Below are 21,012 nucleotides of genomic sequence, written 5' to 3'. Positions count from 1 at the left end.
GTAGCAATAAATTCTGTTCTCATCGCGACAGCCAATAGGAGTTAGGTAACCGAGGATTCAACCAATTACAAGCTAACCAATGAGAAAGTAGCAATTCTGTTGTCATCGCTACTGCCAATAGGAGTTAAGTAACCAAGAATTTAACTAATTTCAAGCTAACCAATGAGAGAGCAGCTATTTTGTTATCATGAATACATCAATTAGTGTTGGGTAAGAGAGAATTTAACAGATCACAGGCTAGTCAATGAGATGAATGAGAGAGTAACATTTCATTGGCATAGCGGCGATATTAAATAGATGAACTTAAATATTAGTTTTAAATATACCTTGAAGATAGCCTGATGTAAAAATCAATAAACTCTAGGGCTAATAGTAGTTTTAGTAATAATGATAGTTATAGTAGTAATAATCAATAAACTCTTAAGGGCTAATAGTAGATTTTGTTTGTTTTTAGAGTTATTATGTTCAAGACTCGAATAAAACATAAAATAAGAATGGAGAAAGTACATATTTTTCCATGATGAAACTGAGTTGTACCATCTTAATATCTGAATTTAATTATTCCAATCATCTTATACCTGTCATGATAGATTACTGCTTCCGTAAACATGCCCGAGTGTTTTTTTACTATTGGTGTCTCTTCTTCAAATATTTTCACTTGTCATCATACTATCACACAGGTAGCAGGTGACTGAGACAGATATTCCAATGTCACCTGAGCTAGAAGATGACAATGATACTGAATTTGAGTACAGACCACAAAAATAAACAATGACTGAACCAAACAATATAAATATTGTGCTGACGTATCTTTTAACGATGCTAGTGACCTGTTGAGTACGTACTAACACTTGGAGAAATTGAATCTATGACTATAAAATTTTATTTGAATACTTTTTTATTTGTTGGTTTGGGCGATTTTCTCAAGTTTTTATAGGGATTTTGATGTTTACTCATATTTCATTTAATTAATTCGTCCAAAATTGTGAGTTCTATTAGTTTTGAAACGATTTGTCATCTTGTGTCACATTTAATCCAATAAAAAAAATGAGGAAAACGATTTACACTTTTTCTGAGTCAGTTTCTAATCGTATTGAATTTTAAATTTCTAGTAATCATATCTGTGGACTGAGAATTGAATAGTGATAGGTTAACTCTTATTAAGAAGATGCTATTAGCGTAAATAGGTGATACTGAATAATATACGAATCAATGTAACTACAATACTTACGTAGGTAATGACAAGATTCGAAATGCAGGATATGATGATGAAAAGATTAAAGCATCTACCGATAAACTAGAAACATTTCGTAACAGGTTCTCAAAACTAGACAACTAATTATCATACAAAATATTGAAAATTATTCCATAATAGGATGTAATATGATACAATCTTGATTTTTTGTTCTTGTTGAGGTGCTAATCCATTCTGATGTCATTGAAAGATGTGAGATTTGATAACCCCCAATAAACAATCCCAGTTGTAGTATTTAATAAAAATGACATGGACAGAACAGCAACAGATCCTTTCAATTGTCGGCGATAATTTTTATTATTATTAATGACACAGGGAGCAGGATACTCATGTCACACAGTAATCTGTTAGTGAATATAGTAATAGAATAATCTATGTCCCAGATAATGAACAGTAATCTTTTGGTGTATATATAGTAATAGAATAGGCTATTATGTTTGGGGCTCCTGTCTAAGAATGTTGGGGCGTACAGCATTAATCTCTATCAGCGAGTTCTGAGCAGTTAGTATCTCCTCATCTCACTAAATCCTCCCACAGATTCACTTGAAACCGTCAGCTTTCATCATAAATAGAGTCATTGCTTCCCATCCAACCAATGACGACATTCTCACTACTACTGAAACTTAACGTGATATTTATAGATGACGTTTGTTCAGCCCTGAACTTGACAGATTATCCAATCAGCCTCTGTTTGAGGGGGATTCTGTATATGGTTATAAATGGTATTTGATCTAATGACCCGCTTGTAACTACAGTCAACTGAAACTAAACCAGTTCCGAATAGTTTTGAGTCGGTTGAAGAACAAACGTCTTAATAAATTAATGATGCGACGGTTGTGTAGAAGTATTATCGGCTGGAATTTCTGGAATCTTCTGGTTCAGTGATTGGTATGTCTCCTAGGAAATAGTTTGATGTTTTCTGTATGACTTAACCCAGAAGAAACAGTGAAAAGTATGAGGTAAATATAGGAACTGGTAGTTTTTAAAATTGGGGCAAACCAGGAATCAAACCAGGTATGAGGACCGTGAAAAATTATTATAAAACGTGGAGGATTAACTGGTATTTTTGAAATCGGGGTGAAGCTTCAGTCCACTTAAGTATGGGAACCGATAACATTCATTCTGGAACTGAGAGGAGTAACTGGTATTTTTTGAAATTGGGTCTAAACTTGAAATGGGCCAATGGGACAAGATATCAATCAATCATTGAAGAAATATGCTGTAACAGAAACAGGAGACTGGTATATTTTCAAATTGGGGCAAATCTACAATCTTAAGAGAATTTACTCTGATTGATACTCGATAAACAAGAACAACCCAGATACCAGGCATAGTTCAGTACCTCTTTTGAAATTTGAAACTCTTAAGCACTCTTCAGCTCTCATTGATACAATTCTCTACGTTTTTCTAGGCTTTATATACCGTTATAAATATTTCCAATCTACTTCATACTTGGAGTTTTTCATTCATTCCTACATGTAAGATCATTATTCTTAAACTTTTGAATATTTAGAATCTATTTATTCATGCAACATACTCATTTATCAATCAATGAATCAATCATCATGACTCATGAATCATTACAATTATCTTTAGTTTATAACATAATAAAGGAAAAAATTGGCTTATACGGTATAGGGAATTTACTAATGACGCATCATCACGTTTGAACTATTGGACTGATTAACTTGAAATTTCGCATGTTGATTGATTCTCAATTTACCGAGGATGGTAATAGGCCTATATTAAATTCTTCAAGATTTCAGTACGTCAAGTTTCCAGTTTGTCAAGCTTTTAACTAGACCTTGCGGAGTACGGGTTACCTCCTAGTGAGTAATAAAGAGAAGAGAATCTCTGAATGTATTCTACCAAACTTTAGGTAAAACAGAATTTAATTTTATTAGATATTCATCTTAAATCCTACATGATCTGAATACCTCAAATGAATGCTCAGTCAATGGAAAAGATAAGATTTACAAACAGTTTCAAAAGCTCGTTTATTTCTTTTCCAAAGACAAGTTAATCCCATAAAGAAGATCAGAGCTAAAAGATAAGAAAATGAGTCAGGTACAGCGACCTTCTGTTCAAATACGTACATTCTACTTATTCATCTTACACGAGACATCCTTACACACACTCTGTTATGAAGGGATATGATTGTTGAAGTCAAGAGTAATTTATAGTCCAGAATTGATAACAAATACAAAACAATATGCTTTATTGATGTTTTATAATGGTTGATTACAATCAAAATCAAATCTATTTCAGTTTCTACTGTTAGATGTTAAACCTATATAGGAAAGTGGACTTTGAATTAAACTGAAAGCTATGTAGTTCATCTTCACCTATCAACCTTCAAGCTCGATATTTCAGTGTATAGATTTCTAAATTCATAACAATAATTTAAATCATCTTTAAATCTGTCTTGAACAGGCTTATATGGTGATGCCAATTACGGATGAATTTTCTATTCACAGCACTAGTATATTTCCTTCTGTCTGATAAAACTGAGAAAAATCCAATCAGTAATTTAAGAGATCTCTATTTATTTCTTCCTTGATGTCCTCTCATACAATTAATGTTTTTATTCTCCCTCATTTATCTACAATTGACGCTTGATAGTAGAGAAAAATTAGTTCTCTACAAACTATCTATAATTTCTTTCTCAAATTCTATATTCTCAATATTGTGAAGTTTGACTTTTTTCAATTATATAAAAACTCATATCATTCAAGTTTTCACTTCAAACAGAAAATTGCAAGTAGCAAGTGTCGCCTATTCAATCAGATGGAAATCAATGCTAAAATAAATCAGTGACAGGATGTCTGTAATAGAATAGATAAAATTAGCTAGGGATATCATTAACATGAGGATATCGTGAAAAATATAATCATGTGAATGAAACTGAATGAAGAACACAATGCAGCAGTAATATATTATTGAAACTAATGAAATCTTCTTGGAAAAAATAAACTATCATTTGAAGAGTTGAGTTTGAAGGTAAATTATATTGTTTATTCATGTCAGGTTGCCACCTCGTGAATCCAAGATTTGGTTACAATCACGAATAGTATAGTGAGATTGTGAGTGAGTATATTGAGATTCACTTGAATCTGTCAGAATTTCTCATGTATAGCACCAATGCTTCCCATTTGATCAATGTTGACAGTTGATGTGAATCTCACTACATATTTGTATACCTATAGTAATGATTACATATACGGCGGGCTACAATATAGCCGTGGGCCACCGTGTGTGAAAGATGAGTGATGACGTCACATTATGAGTCACCCATGTCGGCATGTAGGTACCTTCACAGAAGAGGAAAGCCCCCTGTGGTTTGTGGGAGAGGGGGGATAGGGGCACTCACCGGATACGGAAATAATCAGATTATAAACCATAGGTGGTGGCTGGAGACGCATTCACTCTCAACTGTCAGCATTCCTTATGTAGTCTATGAACACTTCCCATTCAACCAATGCTGACAGTGTGAAATGAATCTCTCACTATAGATTCACTATAGATAGGTATTCGGCTCCGCTCCGCTGTGTCTTCTTTGGTAGGTAAAAATATCATAGATGTACATGTCTAGCGCATACTAGGTGCATCATTATCCAAAGTGATGAGTAATGGTTTGAGTAAGTTACAGTAGTTGGAGAAAAAAGTAAAAGTTGAAGACAGGAAAAGGGAAAGCTCACTCACTGTTTGAATAATTGTATCATTATAAAGTCGAAAATTCATCATCCAAAAGTGAAAACAATGAAAAATGGTCATGAGGAATTTAGAAGATTTGAGATTAGAAGATTTTTGACTTAGTTGAAAATGGATCTTCTCAAAGTGAAAACTAAGTAAAAGTAAAGTAAATTAATATTACATTTTTAGAAGCAGTAATAAGAGGCTTAGTTGAACTTTTGTTGATTGTCAAAAATCTTCAACTAACAGTTTAATTTGAGGAAGCAGTTAAGTATCGCTCAGATAAGTCAAAGCGACATGAGCCGGCCCGTTCGACGGGTGACTATAGTTATTGAAACGCTGATATTATCATTTATGAGTCTCAAAATCGCTTCCCGGTGTTTTGGAATCCACCTAAAGCTGTACGTCCATCCGTTTCTCATCAATATATTCTCAACTATCCCCGCAGAAGCTTACATTTCCACTCGCTTATGTGGACATTATAAAATGAGCCAGTTATTATTTTAACTATAGTACTACACGAGATTGTAAAAGATACAGATACAAGAAAATAATGGATGAAGTTTGTAGAAAGGATTAGAATCTAAAAATTGTTTCGAAATGAAAGGCAAAGGTATTGAATACAGTAGTAGACAACCATATTGATATAAAGTTAATTTGATTCAAATTTCAAAATTGGACATACTATTGGAATTGATATCTCTGGGAGTCTGAATGATATTATCATGATTGTATGGAAATCTCCTTAATCTTGAGTTCAATTTTGATATAATACGATAATTTTGACCCAAGATAGCCTAATTTTGTTATAAACAAACCTGCACTAACAAAGGAAAATTAGTTTTATTACAATCAGCAGTACTTGATTGTTCATGAGAATGGTGTTTTTATTAGCGTAGAAAACAGTTTACTTAGTTGTCTATGCATTGTCCTTGATAGGTATATGTTTGTTTTTACGATGCAGGTGAATTATGTTTTTCTCTATTATGTTATCGTTGGAAGCTTCATTGTTATCGGTGGATTTGTAAATTTCTCTGCTGCACTGATAATTTATCTGAATGGAGGTCGGGGACGGATCTACAATTTGTGCTCCCCTTGGCAGATTTGTGGTGCTGGCCCCACACTATTTCACTATTGGTCTTTCTCTGAAGCGGATCCAGAATGACATTTTCTTGGTGGGAGGGGAGATTTGTCACAATTCCCGTGCAACACTCCACCCCCTGACATAGTAAAAGCCCATTCCATAAAAGGTGGGGAGAAAGTCATTTATTTATTCAATGAGAAATAGATTAGAATTTGAATTAGAGTTACGATTTGAAGGGTTTCAAACAAAGATTAAGTTTTTTCGTCAATGATCCCGGATTAATATGGAGGTGCTTACTCTTCATGGAGGCTCAAATATTCTTTTTATCAAATTCGAAAATCTTCTTATTTATTATGCTGATAATGCGTGTTGCTTCAACTTGCCTTCTCATTAATGGGAGAAGTAAAAATTGATTGATGATAAGTTGAGTTTTGGAAGAGATGATGTTGAATTAATATGAATTTATTTTAATAAAACTGAATATTTATTCACTAATATATTTACAAGCCATTCTTTACTCTATATGAAGCAGTTTGACAAAATCGACAACGCTCCTATTCATCACCCAGCAAATGATTCTATCTATTGGCAGAGTTGAGAATTACATTCATTTCAATGGCAACTTTTGACCAATCAGGAGAGAGAGAGTGAGTAGGCGGAGTTGAAAATATTACCCAATATGTGCTGCCGTCTCCCGGCAGAATTCAAATTCAAACCTTACGCACAGAATCGTCACTGTCATGCGGGACTACCGTTAAAAAGCATTTAACCACGACTTGAAAACTGTCCCGATCCCGTCACCGTCCCGCGTGACGTAGTCTTGGATTATAATTTTTTCCGATCAAAGGAGAGCCGAGAGTAAATTAGTTACCCAACATGATAACTTTAGTTACCCATATGAGAATCAATGTCAATGAATGAGAATCATTGAGATATTTACAAGAAATAGGTAGTCTACTGACAGTATGAAATGACTGTCACTTTACATCTCAACAATCTATTATTATAATGATGTTGAGCTCAATCAGTAGGCGTATTGCATTTATTGGACTTTACAGTATTTATATTCACATTAGAGCAAGAGCTGAGTTTTGACGTGAAATTCTCATGTTTAAATCTAGAGCTAAGTCACGTTCAGGCCTATAAGTTAGTAATAATCCTTCAGTTAGTAACTAAATCCTTAACAACCAAAATTCTATGGAATTTCATGATCCATGAAATATGATATTGAAGGCCTATTTCTTATAACTAATTCAATAACGAATTTCCAAATACTCTATGAGAATAAATTAAATAGAACTGTAGGCCAAATGGATTTATAAGAAAATACAGTAAATTATTATTGTAGGCTTGCATATAGTTCGGAGCCCACCTGAAGCTGTAAGTAGCTCATGTGCTCATTGTTTTCCTTCACAATAATTAACCACGCACAAAACTCGTGATTTTGTGTGCTCAACTCTCAGCATATGAAGTCATTGGATTTTCCAATAATTGTGATATTCGCTTTTTTTTCTGTTACAGTATTATTTTTATAACCACTGCTTTCATTTTATTATCCACAGTTTCATTGGATCAATCATTTTATATTTATTCATTCAATTATTCTACAAAACAGTATAATCATAATATGATCATGGCCATCGAGGAAAAACTAGGCTGAGCCTGTACTATTTCTCTGCAAAAATTTTCATAGAATGTTAATGTTGTCCAAAGTATTGTAAGGTTATGAAATCACACACTTCTTCGTCACTCGATTTTCGGTCCACGAATGATGATTTGAAAATTATTAAATTATTAGTATAGAATAATTGAGTTATTTATGGAATAATTTGTCAAGTAAATTACAGACAGCAGCCTGAAGTCTGGAGGTTACTATACTCTACTCTACGTTAACTGTACTCCATAGATTGTTGTCTTATCTATAGTTCTAGATGTTTTCCAGTCTAGTCTGAAAATTCGTTCGAGTTTTCCGATCCCCTCCACCAACAAATAATTGATTGCTGTGCAAATAAGATTAGCAAGCTGTTTTCTGTCTCTGTCTAGTGCACATCACAATACAGTAATATGGCTGTCATCTGTCTCTGTCTAACGCACAGTAATATGTTGTGCAGACTTGCTGCTGCTTACATTATGCAACTATCGATGTTTGAATAGGATTAGCGACAGTCTGTCCAATTCACTTTGTCAACGTTGGTGGAATGAGAAGCATTCATGTCATGTATATGTTATGCTGCCAGTTTTAAGTGAATGTCACTAGACTGAAATATTTCCCAGCCTTGAAGTGGAGCAGTGACAGTAGCCTATTATGTATAAGGCACGGGGATATGTATGTATTATGTGTATATATATTCAGGGCACGGGGGCATCTGAGAACTCATTGCTCCGAAATATGATCCATGGAATGTCGGAGAAAATTGTGCGATTGTTCTCAGGAAATGATGAAAACAGAGGCCTGAACTGGTGATTTGTTCACATCTCTGTACTTGAAATGAGTCATTTCCTTCAATGCCAATGGCGAAATTATACTTCTTTGTTGACAAATATATTGTGAGTTAATTCTTGATTATTTTATGAGTGATTTTATTGATGATGATTGTATTTACATAATTTTCTTTGAGTATTTTAAAAAAATTGTGGAAATTGATTGTCAATGTTCAATGAACATACAGTAACGAATTTTGGAAATCATATATCAATAGTTCAAAACCTATCTAATAAATTACTAATCTTATAATCTGTAATATTATAAAAGAATCGGCTTATACACATAGGGAATAGGAAATTCACGAGTGCGCATCATCACGTCTGAACTACTGGACTGATTAACCTGAGATTTTGCTTATAGATTCTCAATTCACCGAGGATGATTATAGGCCCTTTTCAAATACTCCAAGTTAGTAGGTCAAGTTTTTAGTTTTCCAAGTTGTTAAGTAGACCCTTGCTGAGCACGGGTTTCCTGCTAGTCGAAAATAATTCGAAGCCCAATGTCCAATTAGCACTCAGATGCGTATTTTGAAAATCATTTATAGTTTTATTTAGTTGGGAACGTATTCACATAAATGAAGGTGTGCACATTCTCATAGTCCCAATAATCACCATAATCCCTCAAAGCTGAAGGTCACAAAGTCACAAGACAGGAGCTTATCCTGTCATGGATTCTGGAGTATCGCTGATCTGATATCAATAATTGTTGATTTTTGACATTGTTGATGACAATCTCAGTAATATCTGAAAACGTTGCATTGTAACTTAATATCTTTATTTTAATCCACACATCACATACAATACATATTTGATTGACCTGGTTATGTTATTGTCATTTCGAAGATCTATACCAACTTCTCTACTTCACATGAAAAATTGAATAGTTTCAAATACTGTGATCAGTAGTATTCTCCAAGATTATGTCACAAGCTCACAAGGAATATCTCACGTGAAGGAGAAACGTGAATATTTCTGAAATATTATTCAACAGACTGTTAGATAACATATTGGATACGGTATCGGAGATTGAGTAGATATACTTTCCACACACATTTCTATGTTTGTCTATTGTATTGTCAGCTTTTCAGCTGCTCCCGTTTTTCAAGACATTATTTTTTATGAAAAATGCCCAGTGTTTCATGGAGCCTCGTATTAGGGGATGAGTTGTTTTGAAACTTATTCTTAATATTCAATACCAATATTAACAATGTTTTCTCTCCAAAAATACCATCAATTTATCGGAATGATCACGTTAACAGACTGTTATTTTCACACAAATGATGGCTCAGTTATCGTAATGTTTCAGTTTTTCAATAGTATATTCATAAGATGTCTTTTTTCTTTAGGGCTACTGTTGAATAAAAATAGAAAACCAAGTAACCTTTTAAAATTCTTGTAATAGTATTTATTTAATGTAATTTTATACATTTTCCAATCACTTGATAATGGCATCTTATAGCCGAAACATGTTGTGAATAAAGAATTTCAAAAGGGTACTTAGATTTCTATTTTTTATATTGATAAGATTTTCATATTCAATGAGACCCATAACACAGGCCATTGTGACAGGTCAAATTCGTTTACAATCATCTTCTACAATTAGCGTCTTCATCAATGGGGATGAAGAATGTATTTGAATTATGGAATGAATTGAGAAATGTTACAATCCAACACCTGTAGAAATTTCTAGAACATGACATTAAAAACAACGTTGTTTGTTATTGGCTGGCAGAACTAGTGCCAGGCCAGTCTGGAGCCATCAAAAATGTCGTCGTGAAATCTGGAGAAGAGAAAAAAATAACATTTGGCTCTTTATTTTTGTAAGCCGTAATGTGGAAGGATGCGTGTCGTGGAATGTTGCTATACACAGGACATTTGGCGCTTTGCCTAAGAATACCTGCCCCCTGACCCCCTTTTTACACCCCCTAGTACCCCTTGAACCCCCCAAATCACCCCGGTGTCCCTTCATCTTTTCAACTTCTCAATGTGCTCCGTTCTCCTCATATTATCATCCACGCCTTCCAAGATTTTATTTATACTTCACCTACACCGCTCTGCTTGTCAGACCTGGAAGGAAGATGTTAATCCTGCGTCGCGGCGCCGTCTGGAGAGCGACGTTGCGATGCCGTCATGCATGTTGCAATGGATGTGATACGTGTTGCAAGCTGTTTTGCAACTGTTGCTTTTCTATTGAGATGTCGAGTTGCAGTGGTTGGCTGGAGGATTGTTTCTTTAAACAATTCTTATTGTAGAGTTTTTTGAAACTCCATATCCATGGAAATATTTTTATATTTCTTCTCACATATGAATTCTTCGACCAGTCTCAAAAGAGTCTCAGTTTGAACATTATTTCTGAATTCATAAGTCTTGCGATGATTCGGGAATGAGTTACTTCCGAAAATCGTTGTTAGTATTCTACTCCTAAATGGAACTTTACATGAGCTTGATACTGTAGCACTATTATAGTTGGTGAGAACTTTGATTTTTGTAAGGTTGAACTACATTCCTTCTTTTTCCTGAAGAATTAGCTACAGCTTTCATAAATTTTCAAGTAGGGTATTAAATAGAGTAGATTTGACACCTCTGCATTCACACACCGTTTTTGGTTCTACAATTAATGTCGTACGGAACTTGGTCATATAGATTAATACATAAACTTCTCTTCCAAGATTAATAATGGAATACATTTGAGAAATCGTACAAAATAGGAAATGATATAGAATTATTGAGTTTGTATTTACATTAGTCGAAGTTGGAGTATGCCCTATGTACCAGTTTAAGGACTAATTAGAAGGTGACACCATGTAGGAAATATGCGATTATTTTACGAGGAAATCACTTAGTCGAATATACGAGGAATGTGGTTATCCTATGGTGAGACTAATTAAATGGAAGGAGTGTTTTCCCAGTAAAAGACTCTTCAGATTTGAACTGTTTACTGGATTGAGAAGCTCTACCCAAGCTTGACTCAGGAAAACCCATCCACTGACTCCATCCCTGTACCCATGAATTTCTCATGCAATTTTTATTTATCAAGATCGAAAAAAATCCATTTACTGACTGATTTTGATTGCCTCAAAATGTTCATACAACGTTACAATAATTATTAAAAAAATATTAAAACATGAAGTACCCTTTTATTTAAAACATTTCAAACAACCAGTTTCGGCCTTCGGCCTTTGGTCACGTTTTTATATTGTTTTCAATAATTTTTAAAAATGTACCCCATACAAGTGAAGTGATTTTAACGTTACAATTTATGCGTAACATAATATGTACAACAAGGCGTTTCAATCAATGCAACAGACAAGGTGCGGCCGTTGCAACTGGGCAGGACATCAACAGCTTCCAAAACATTCTCTCTTTCTCTCCCCCTTCACTCACTCGGTCACTCTCTCTCTTTCTCTCTAACAAGCACCAATCATGATGGACCTAGTGGCGGTGTCAAAAAAAGGATCTCCCGCTATTTTGATACCCGGGACACGTGCTTTGATTCTAGTCACTGTTTCCGGTCTAGCGCCACAGGAATATTTACTGCTCTCTTCCCTCACTCACTTTCTCTCTCTCACTAATCTCATTCTTCCTCTCTTCTTCCTGAGATTCTTCTACATATAAACGTAATCCTTCTATCCTCTCTCGTCGTTATTCGTTAATCCTAGCACTCTTCCCATACACATCACTCTCACATAATCATCAGTATCTCTTGCTCTTTCATTCGCTCTCTCTCTATTTTGATTTTGTAATATGCACTTTTTCTTGTATGAAATGTAAAGGGTTGTGTGGCAGAGAGGACCTGGAGTCCTAACTCCGCCCTTAATAAAGCAATTATTTAATTCTCTCTGTCTCTTTGTAACATCGATGAATAAAGAACTCTAATCTAATTTCTCTATATCTATCTTCGTCCCGGAAATTTCTCTCCTTTTTCCTCACAATATCCTTTTCCGAAGTCAACGTTGATAAATCTAAATTTCACCGATTTACTTGAATGCAACACTATAATTATCATAAACAAATACAACTTGAATTTTCCTACATCAAATTGATCTTCATTTTATACCTTTGAAAACTAATTCATTGAATAGTTTAGCTGAATGACTAGTTATTTTGAATAATTAATGTATGAGCAAGTATAGAGGAGAGTGTGATCTCAAGAGAAAAAGAATGACCTCTTCCAAAAAAGCTTGTTCTCTGGAAGAATCATAATCTATTGCACATTCCGTTTCATTGACTGCACCCTGTCACCCACGTTATCATCGGCCTCTCTCACACAAACTCACTCTATCTCTCTCACTCTCTCTTTCTCTTCCTTCCTTCCCGACATTCCTCCCTCAATCATCATCCCGCTCTTTCATTACTCTCTCTCTCTCGCACATTCCGTTCCATTCAGCCGTTCATTCAACACACGGCACTTTATTTTTACTCGCCCATCATATTTTTACATCGGATCTGACTCACTTCCCCCATGTACCCAGTAGACATGTCTACAGTTCATGTATTGCATCTCAATTACTGGCTGGATGCGTGAATTTTCTCACATGGAGCGATACATAGTTTTGCCGACTCCGAGAGTATTGAATCAATTGCAAGTATTTCTATTCATACTCTGTGCGTGTTTAGGCTATACTTTGAGATGCACTTCAAACTGTCAGCATTCCTTCTATGTAACACCAATGCATCCCATTCAATGAATGCTGGCAGTCTAAAATGTGTACATCCGTTGTGAGCTCTTTTGGACTGCAACTCCCATCATAGAATATTATATACTTTGCAATATATACATATGCTTTGCACTTATTCTTTGTGTGTGAAATGAGTAACGGATGGGTTGGGTTGTACTGATGGCTTGCCAAGGAGTCAGTTGGTAGATTTTGTAGTGGCTGTACATAGTTACATGTGTATTAATTAGCGGTTAATTGGCACTCCTTAATTATTTAAGGGTCTTCACACCTCTTGTAATTAATATTCAACTAGTGAATTAATATTAGATTGTCAGTCATATAAGCTAGTATGTAGTTCAATTGAATCTACTGTTTGATTCCAATTTATTATTAGTGGCTACGTCATTGTTATGAAATTCCATGATTGTGGATTTACAGAGTATAACTGATAATCATTGAAACAAATAAATTTGAATGCGGGAAATCAAGATTCTGAATAATCTATAAACTCAGTTCTAAGTAGTTTCAAATTTTATTTTGAAATTTGAACTTAAATAATAATAATCATATTGAACTAAATGGGTTCATGCGAACTTTATGAGTGGTTGTCTTCCTTATTATAGATCATCTCAGCATCATAAAGCAGTTCGGACACCACTTTGATTATTTTAGATATTTTTGAAATAATTTTCCAATTACTCTGCTTAAAATAAATTATGAGCTGAATAAAGCAAATTGAAACATGGAAAATATCCGTGATGCCAAATTGTGTGATTTTCAATCTTTTCATGCAATCCCATATACAGAATATATTCAATTTTGCAACACAGTCGATACAGAGTTTTCAATTTAAAATTCTAGTGGCATGTCCAGTGATAAATTATGGCCTTGCATGGAAAGATTGATATTTCGCACCAGCCGGCAATACGGATTTTTTGTTCAAGTCTCAAGTTGTTTTATTCATAGTATAAAGGTTGTTTTATTCATAGTATACTGAGATTAATTATGATCTCAGTCAGAGGATTTGGAAAATTGTCAGAGTATTGTAGTTGAAGTTAGAAAAATATTAGTTTAATTCTACTTTCCGTCTCATTTGCATTCCTGTGCGTACTTCCGAGCAGAGCTGTATCTCTGATATCGAATTTAAAATATTGTGAAATAACTATCCATAAATCAGGTGATCCGTCCAACCCTACCAACTACCGTCCTATTAGTCTTATGAATAACTTAGCCGAAGTAATGGAGAAGATAATTAAAAAAAGATTATTGGGCTATCTGAATAAATTCAACATTATTAATGAAAACCAGTATGGATTCCAGCCCGGTAAATCTACAGAGGATGCCATCACCAGATTATTACAAATTATAACAAAAAACTTTAATAATAAGAAAAAAACGTTGACAGTATTCTTGGATTTAGCCAAGGCATTTGACACTATCTCTCGAAAACGACTTCTGGAAAAAATGGAACACCTGGGGATTAGGGGTATACCACTAATATTATTCAAGAGTTACCTGTCAAATCGATCTCAGATACTCAACACAAGCAATATGAAACTCACTGATTTTGGTCTGCCGCAAGGTACTGTCCTATCTCCCATTTTGTTCTTAATCTATATCAATGATCTCCTTAAATTAAATATAAGAAATTGTGATATTATATCATTTGCAGACGACACTGCTCTAACTTTCACTGAAAACTCATGGGATGATGTAAAAATTGCAGCGGAAAGTGGACTCAGATTGGCGTTCTCTTGGCTTAATCAACACATATTAACCCTCAACACAACTAAAAGCGTCTTCATGTTATTTTCACCCAATTCCCTTACTCAACCACGAACAATAGACAGTATAAAAATCCATCGATTAAACTGTAACGACCATAGACTTCTTAGCTGCTGTTCTTGTCAGAAAATTCAAAAAGAAAAAAAGTTAAGTACCTGGGTATCTTGTTGGATCCACACTTAAGGTGGGATAATCAAATTAATAACATGTGTTCCAAACTAAAATTTCACCAAATTAGACAACTGAGCAATATAAAAATAGCTAAACTAATCTATTATTCGTATGCTCAATCCGCTTTTCAATATGGCATACGGGCTTGGGGGGGAGCTTTGAATGCGCATTTCACAAAACTTTTCATTATTCAAAAACATCTTTTAAAAACTATTCTAGGCAAACCCAGACTTTTTCCAACAAAAGATTTATTCAGGGAGTTCAAGGTTTTAACAGTTCGACAACTTTTCATAAAAATTTGGTACTATATATTATAAAAAATAAAAATTTATTTGAACCTCGAGAATCTCTTTTGGGCTTGCGCCCCGCGCGAGACATTTTCCAATTTGTCAGAATGGACTTGAATGTGTGTAGGAGACAGTTTTCTTATATTTCCAATAAATTAATAAACCACATTCCCTTAAATATTCTTGAAAAAACAAACATAAACCAAAGGCTTAGATCAGACATAGATAAATGGATAATAGCAAATAAAATCGAGGAAAAATTGTTTTAAATAAACTAATTTTCGTCTACTCCATGGTTGCAGTTGACTTACCTACCTCTTACCGTTCTCTTCTTCTTCATTCTCCTTCTTCTTCGTCTTCTTCTTTCTTCTTGGCCTTTTCCGTCTTTTCTCCTTCCGTTCCTTTATTTTTAGTATCCTCTTTATTATTAAGTACTAGTTTTTATTCAGTATTTTTTTCAAGAAATTTGTTTTGGATCATTCTTGTTAAATATTTTTGAAAAACATTTTTATTGCAACTCACACCTGCGCACAGGGTTTCTTTGCAGGTGTAGATTCTTATATATATATATTGTCTTGAAAGTGTTGTATATTTTTTTGAGAATCAATAAATTTGAATTTAAATTTTAAATTTAACTTGAAATGTGCTGTCTGTGCAGGAAATGGGTGCTGGAGTTCTTGGAACGCGACGGCTTCGGAGCCCTACTGAACAGTCTGCTGAGCATCGGAAATCGCGGCTACTATTCGCTGGCCGACACCTATTCGCAGCTACAATGTGTGCTGTGCCTCAGGGCAGTTATGAACTCACCCGCCGGTCTGCAGTACATTGTCAAACGCAGGCACTACATCAGGAAACTGGGTGGCAGTAAGTATTTGAAAAATTGATATCTTGAATAGAAAGTAAGATACAGATGGATTCCTACATATCAGTATCAGAGCCCGAGTCAGGTTCAGTGTAAATATTCAGCCCATGAGATCTAATAGGACTATTTCCACTCAGCCCGGCCAAGTGAGTATGAATATAGTGAGGTCCACGTTATAATGGCAGTGTAGGAAGATAGGAGAAAAGGGTTGCCGGATCGCAGCCTTGCCACCCAAACAGCTGATACTGGTATATCTGATGAATTTAACTGTTTATTATTGTTGAAAATAGTTAATAATATATTATTAGTCAAGAAAATATATTTTTTAAAGGTGTAATAATAATTTCCATGATTGAGATTAAATATTTTGTCAATTAGTTGAATTTCTACATTGTTGATAAACGATGTGGCAACATCGCAAAGCGTGAAAGAGATAGCGCCATCTGCTTTGTTGAATGATAGACAAGGATAGCAACACCATTGCAAATCACACACTGCTATTATAACGTGGACCTCACTATAGTTTCACTGTTCCATTAGAACCCATGGGAAGAATACGTTCGCTGAACCGGACACTGATTCTGATAATAAAATGTGGGGATCCAGCATATAATTACTTGTACATTCGATCATTTTACTCAGCTTTGATCCATCTTTATAGTTACTTGCACATTAGGGACGAAAGTGCAGCTGTGCATGTGAGGAGCAGGGGAAAATTTTTCTTCTTCTTTCAAACAGGGATTAGGCTATTGCCTGTTCCGCCTCACATTTAACTTGTAATTAGAATAAACAAATGATAATAAATAAATGTATAAATTAATAACATCAATATAATCTAATCTAATAACATCACTATAATCTACTGTTTTTATTTTAAAATAAATAATGATCATTGCCATCTTTTCCGTGGCCTGCCTATGTCTCTTTCACCTACCGGTTTATACTTGAAAATTCTCAGTGGAATCCTATCAGCTGACATTCGTTCCACATGCTCTTTCCATTGCTGACGATAAGATGCAATTCTCTCATTCAGGGAAAATTTGTTAAGGAATAATGTTCTTTGCTTCAAACTCCACACAGAACCTCATAAGTGAGATTCAATTCAACTGTCAGGATTGGTTGAATAAGAAGTATTAATGCAATTTATAAGGAATGCCGATAGTTTGGAGGGAATGTCAGTAGGTAACTATCTGTTATTGCTGAACTACACTAGATTGGTATATTATCTTTGGATGTATGATACAAGCCTTCAACCTTGCACCCTATTTCCGATGGCGCTTGATTAGACGCAAACGCTCATAGAGATTCCATCTATGTTATTTTAATGTTATTTTCTTATCTAACTTATAGTTCGAGCTATTAGTATAGTTATACTAGTAAGTTAGTATATTAACTTAGTAATTTACACAGTATCACTTATTACTCAACAAATTTGAGAAACTAGTTTTGGCTGCTACACCATTATTATTCATCTCTATCAAACCAAAATGCTGGAAATTAGAATGGTTATTGTGTATAGAGCGTCAAGCTATGATTGGTATAGTTGGTCGACCAAGGACTGTTAAAGCCGAGAAAAGACACGCCCACAGTGGGCATAGCATTCAAATTGTACGTATGAGATAATTTAACCGCAAGTAGGCTAACTTGAAACATTGATCAAACAATAAAAACAGTTATAAATTAAAAGCCAATCAGAAAAAACTCATTGAATGCTCTTTTAAAAAGTATAATGCTAGACTCAGTGATAACATAATTTTAGTATATTGTAGTACCATATCAAAGAAAATATAAATTATTCCAATTCTTATTCTCTTTAGTAGTATCTCCTAAAAATATCGTTGATAGAACTCCTCTAAGAAACAGATAGTGATTGAGTATGTTCTCTTGATAATCACCAATCCTATACTTTTGTGAACAGAAAATAGAACCTTTGCCTTGCCCTCCTCCTTGAAAGAACCTGGAATCCTTACCCTTGAAAAGCCCTGTATTTCTTCTGATGCACCTGATATACTTCAAAATGTGACTGTCACTGAGTTTGATGATCTGTTACAGTATTTTTGTCAAGGTAAGAATCTATAAGTACTTTGATTCAAAATAAAGTATTATCGAAGTATTGAAGTGTCTCTCCACCAATAGAAGCTCTCAGATCCAAAAATTGGTGACGACTGATTCAAACATAATAAATACATCATTGAATAATCCAAGTGTTCATTTCTCACGATCATAATAATTAATATAATTTGTTATCGTATAATTTAATGAATAAATGGGGAAGGTTGATATTACAGAAGAAATTATTATGCACCGTAAATTAATTAAACATTACTGAAATTGATCAGTTGCGACCTGAAAACTTTGACACCAGATCTGAGCCAGCCAGGTCACTCGATATGTTTATTATGATTTATTTAACATTACTAGTATTTCATTCACATTTTGATCATCCTAGCAGAAGCCTACAATCAAATATTTTATCATTATCAAAGGTGGAAGATCTTCCTAGCTTTTCAATACTTATAATGTGTAATGTTCAATGATTCATGTTAATAATATTCTGAATATACTCGACTCATAATATTTTTAAAAAATCTGTCTTCATTTTTGTTGCAGTTCTTCAAACACAGGATAAAGTTGTTAAATTGCAAGTTTTTGAACTGCTATGCACGCTTTCAATGTATTCCACCGAGGGTCATGCTCTGGTATTGGACGCTCTTAACTATTTCAAGGTTAGTAGAATCAAATCTATTGGTTTGGAACCCACCTAAAATTCAATTTTCTTCTTCTTCTTATTGTTATCATTATTATTTCAGTACTTTGCAAATCAGGCCTGTGGAACTTGAACAATACTCTCATCAAATATTCAAACTAATCTTCATGACAAGTTGCTTGTCTCTGAAACCGTTCATTAAAGTTGAGAATCCTTGACAATTTCTTTTTAAATTTCCGATAGCTGATCAGAAGTAAAACGTTAATTGTTGTAAACAAAAGCCGCACATACACAATGTTCAATGACACAATTACCTATTACTTCCTTCTCCATACTGAGATTCACTTTAAACTGTCATCATTCCCCATGAATAACAACATCTATGCTCCCCATTCAACCAATGCTGACATTTAAACCTTAGAAATCCGCTTATCTATGTTTTAAAGCAATGGAGCAAGGCTTATTGCTAATTTGCTATTGTAATAAGCAATTACCATTTCATTTTTGAATGTGTTTTGTATCATCACAATACCAGTCTAAATTCAGTGATGTTTGTGACTGTTGACTTCGAAATAAGTCTCTCTTAAGTTATTCTGAGCAGAATTGTCAGGAAGCTTAGCTTTTTATTCCGTCTCTCAAATATAGGTGAGTAGCTCTGACAGAGATTCACTGAATTTTTAAAAGGTTAATTCTGTAGCTTACTTTGAGATTTTCACAGAGAATCATTGTGATCAAGTTTTTATGAAGTTTTGATAACCACTGATTCCTATATAATACAGAATTGATACTAATCTCCAATGAACTGCCTTCATTGCCAATATACTATTTTCATTAAACTACAAAATTTGAGTAAGGTTCGACTACAATTACTGGCCAGTTACAAAAAAAAAGTAACGGAAAATGACGGTACTGTTGGATCTCAGATTCGTCTTTGGTTATTGTTGGATAACACCATTTCAAAAGTCTTTCAATACAAAGCCAAACTTTTTAATCCAAAGTAGCTACAAACTTGAAAAAATATTTCCATTCAATCCGTAAAAAGTTTAGTGGGTCAACGTTCATTGAAAACAGCAAGAATTTCGCTAAATCCCACAGAAAATCAATTATTTCTTAGAAAAATTCTTCATTGATTACTCATAGTTGAGTTGTGCTTTACTATTGCCGACGATGGAAGTTTTGTGTTCCATATAGAAGCATGAATACTGTGGATAGTGCTATTCATCAAGCTACAACCCATGATTACATCATTTTCCAAGATAATTGTTACATACTATTCCTATTTATTCACTCTACTATGTACCTACTTATTCTCTCCTTCATACTCTACTTATTCTCTCCTTAGTACTCCGTTCTACTGTAGTAAAATAATTTCATCTACTCATGTATGCATAAATTATTATTTTAGTGCTCACTAATACATCTGTATGTACAGAGATATAGAAAGCAGATTGAAGGCAAGGTAGAAAATTGAGAAACAACAAAGACTACAATCTTCAAATTTGATCAACGAAAATCCAAATTTAACCCTGAAGATTTCTGCGACTGAGAAAACATCAACTTACGGTAGCTGTTCTCCCTGTTGTCTATATTTTACATTCGCAGAACTATCCAAGTCAAGTTGGAAAATAATAATAACTGATTGTAATTCTATTTCTAATTTAATTAGGTTTGATTGTTTGTTGCTTCTGAGTTTCCGACTTGGAATTAATTAATTTTCTTTTCGCAGACATGTCATGGACGAAAATACAGATTGGACTTGGTGGTGTCAGAGCTGAAAACTGCCGATAATATTGCCTACAAAACTACATTGGTGGCCTTCATTAACTGTCTCCTGTTTGGCTATCCAGATCTCACGCAACGATCCCTCCTACGCTGCGAATTCTATAGTGAGTTTTCCCAGAATCTTTGTACATCCCTAACACTTATACCTGAACCTCCTTCTCGTTTGATACTTTTTGTTTAACTGTGAATTTCCTACACCAAATTAATCTTGTCATATCTGAATTTGTATCTTTGAAGACCTTAA

The 21,012-nt window shown here is 34.3% G+C and overlaps 1 protein-coding gene across 8 annotated transcripts in view; it reads left to right on the top strand.

Annotated features, from left to right (window-relative positions):
• The window catches only part of LOC111056661 (inverted formin-2), a 63,264-nt gene that overhangs the window by 26,045 nt on the left and 16,207 nt on the right, over window positions 1–21,012 (top strand). For 5 of the 8 annotated variants that reach the window (XM_039431087.1, XM_039431088.1, XM_039431090.1 and 2 more), the window contains 4 exons: window positions 16,076–16,281; window positions 18,198–18,344; window positions 18,890–19,005; window positions 20,713–20,872. In XM_039431087.1, the coding sequence (XP_039287021.1) occupies window positions 16,076–16,281; window positions 18,198–18,344; window positions 18,890–19,005; window positions 20,713–20,872 (629 nt within the window). The remainder of the gene's footprint in view (window positions 1–16,075; window positions 16,282–18,197; window positions 18,345–18,889; window positions 19,006–20,712; window positions 20,873–21,012) is intronic. The other 3 variants (XM_039431089.1, XM_039431093.1, XM_039431095.1) reach the window with 1 other exon arrangement.

The sequence above is a fragment of the Nilaparvata lugens genome, chromosome 6 (assembly GCF_014356525.2).
Source record: "Nilaparvata lugens isolate BPH chromosome 6, ASM1435652v1, whole genome shotgun sequence".
In the NCBI taxonomy this organism is placed as follows: domain Eukaryota; kingdom Metazoa; phylum Arthropoda; class Insecta; order Hemiptera; family Delphacidae; genus Nilaparvata; species Nilaparvata lugens.
Note: the sequence above shows the minus strand (reverse complement) of the source record. Positions and strands in the feature narration are given on the sequence as shown.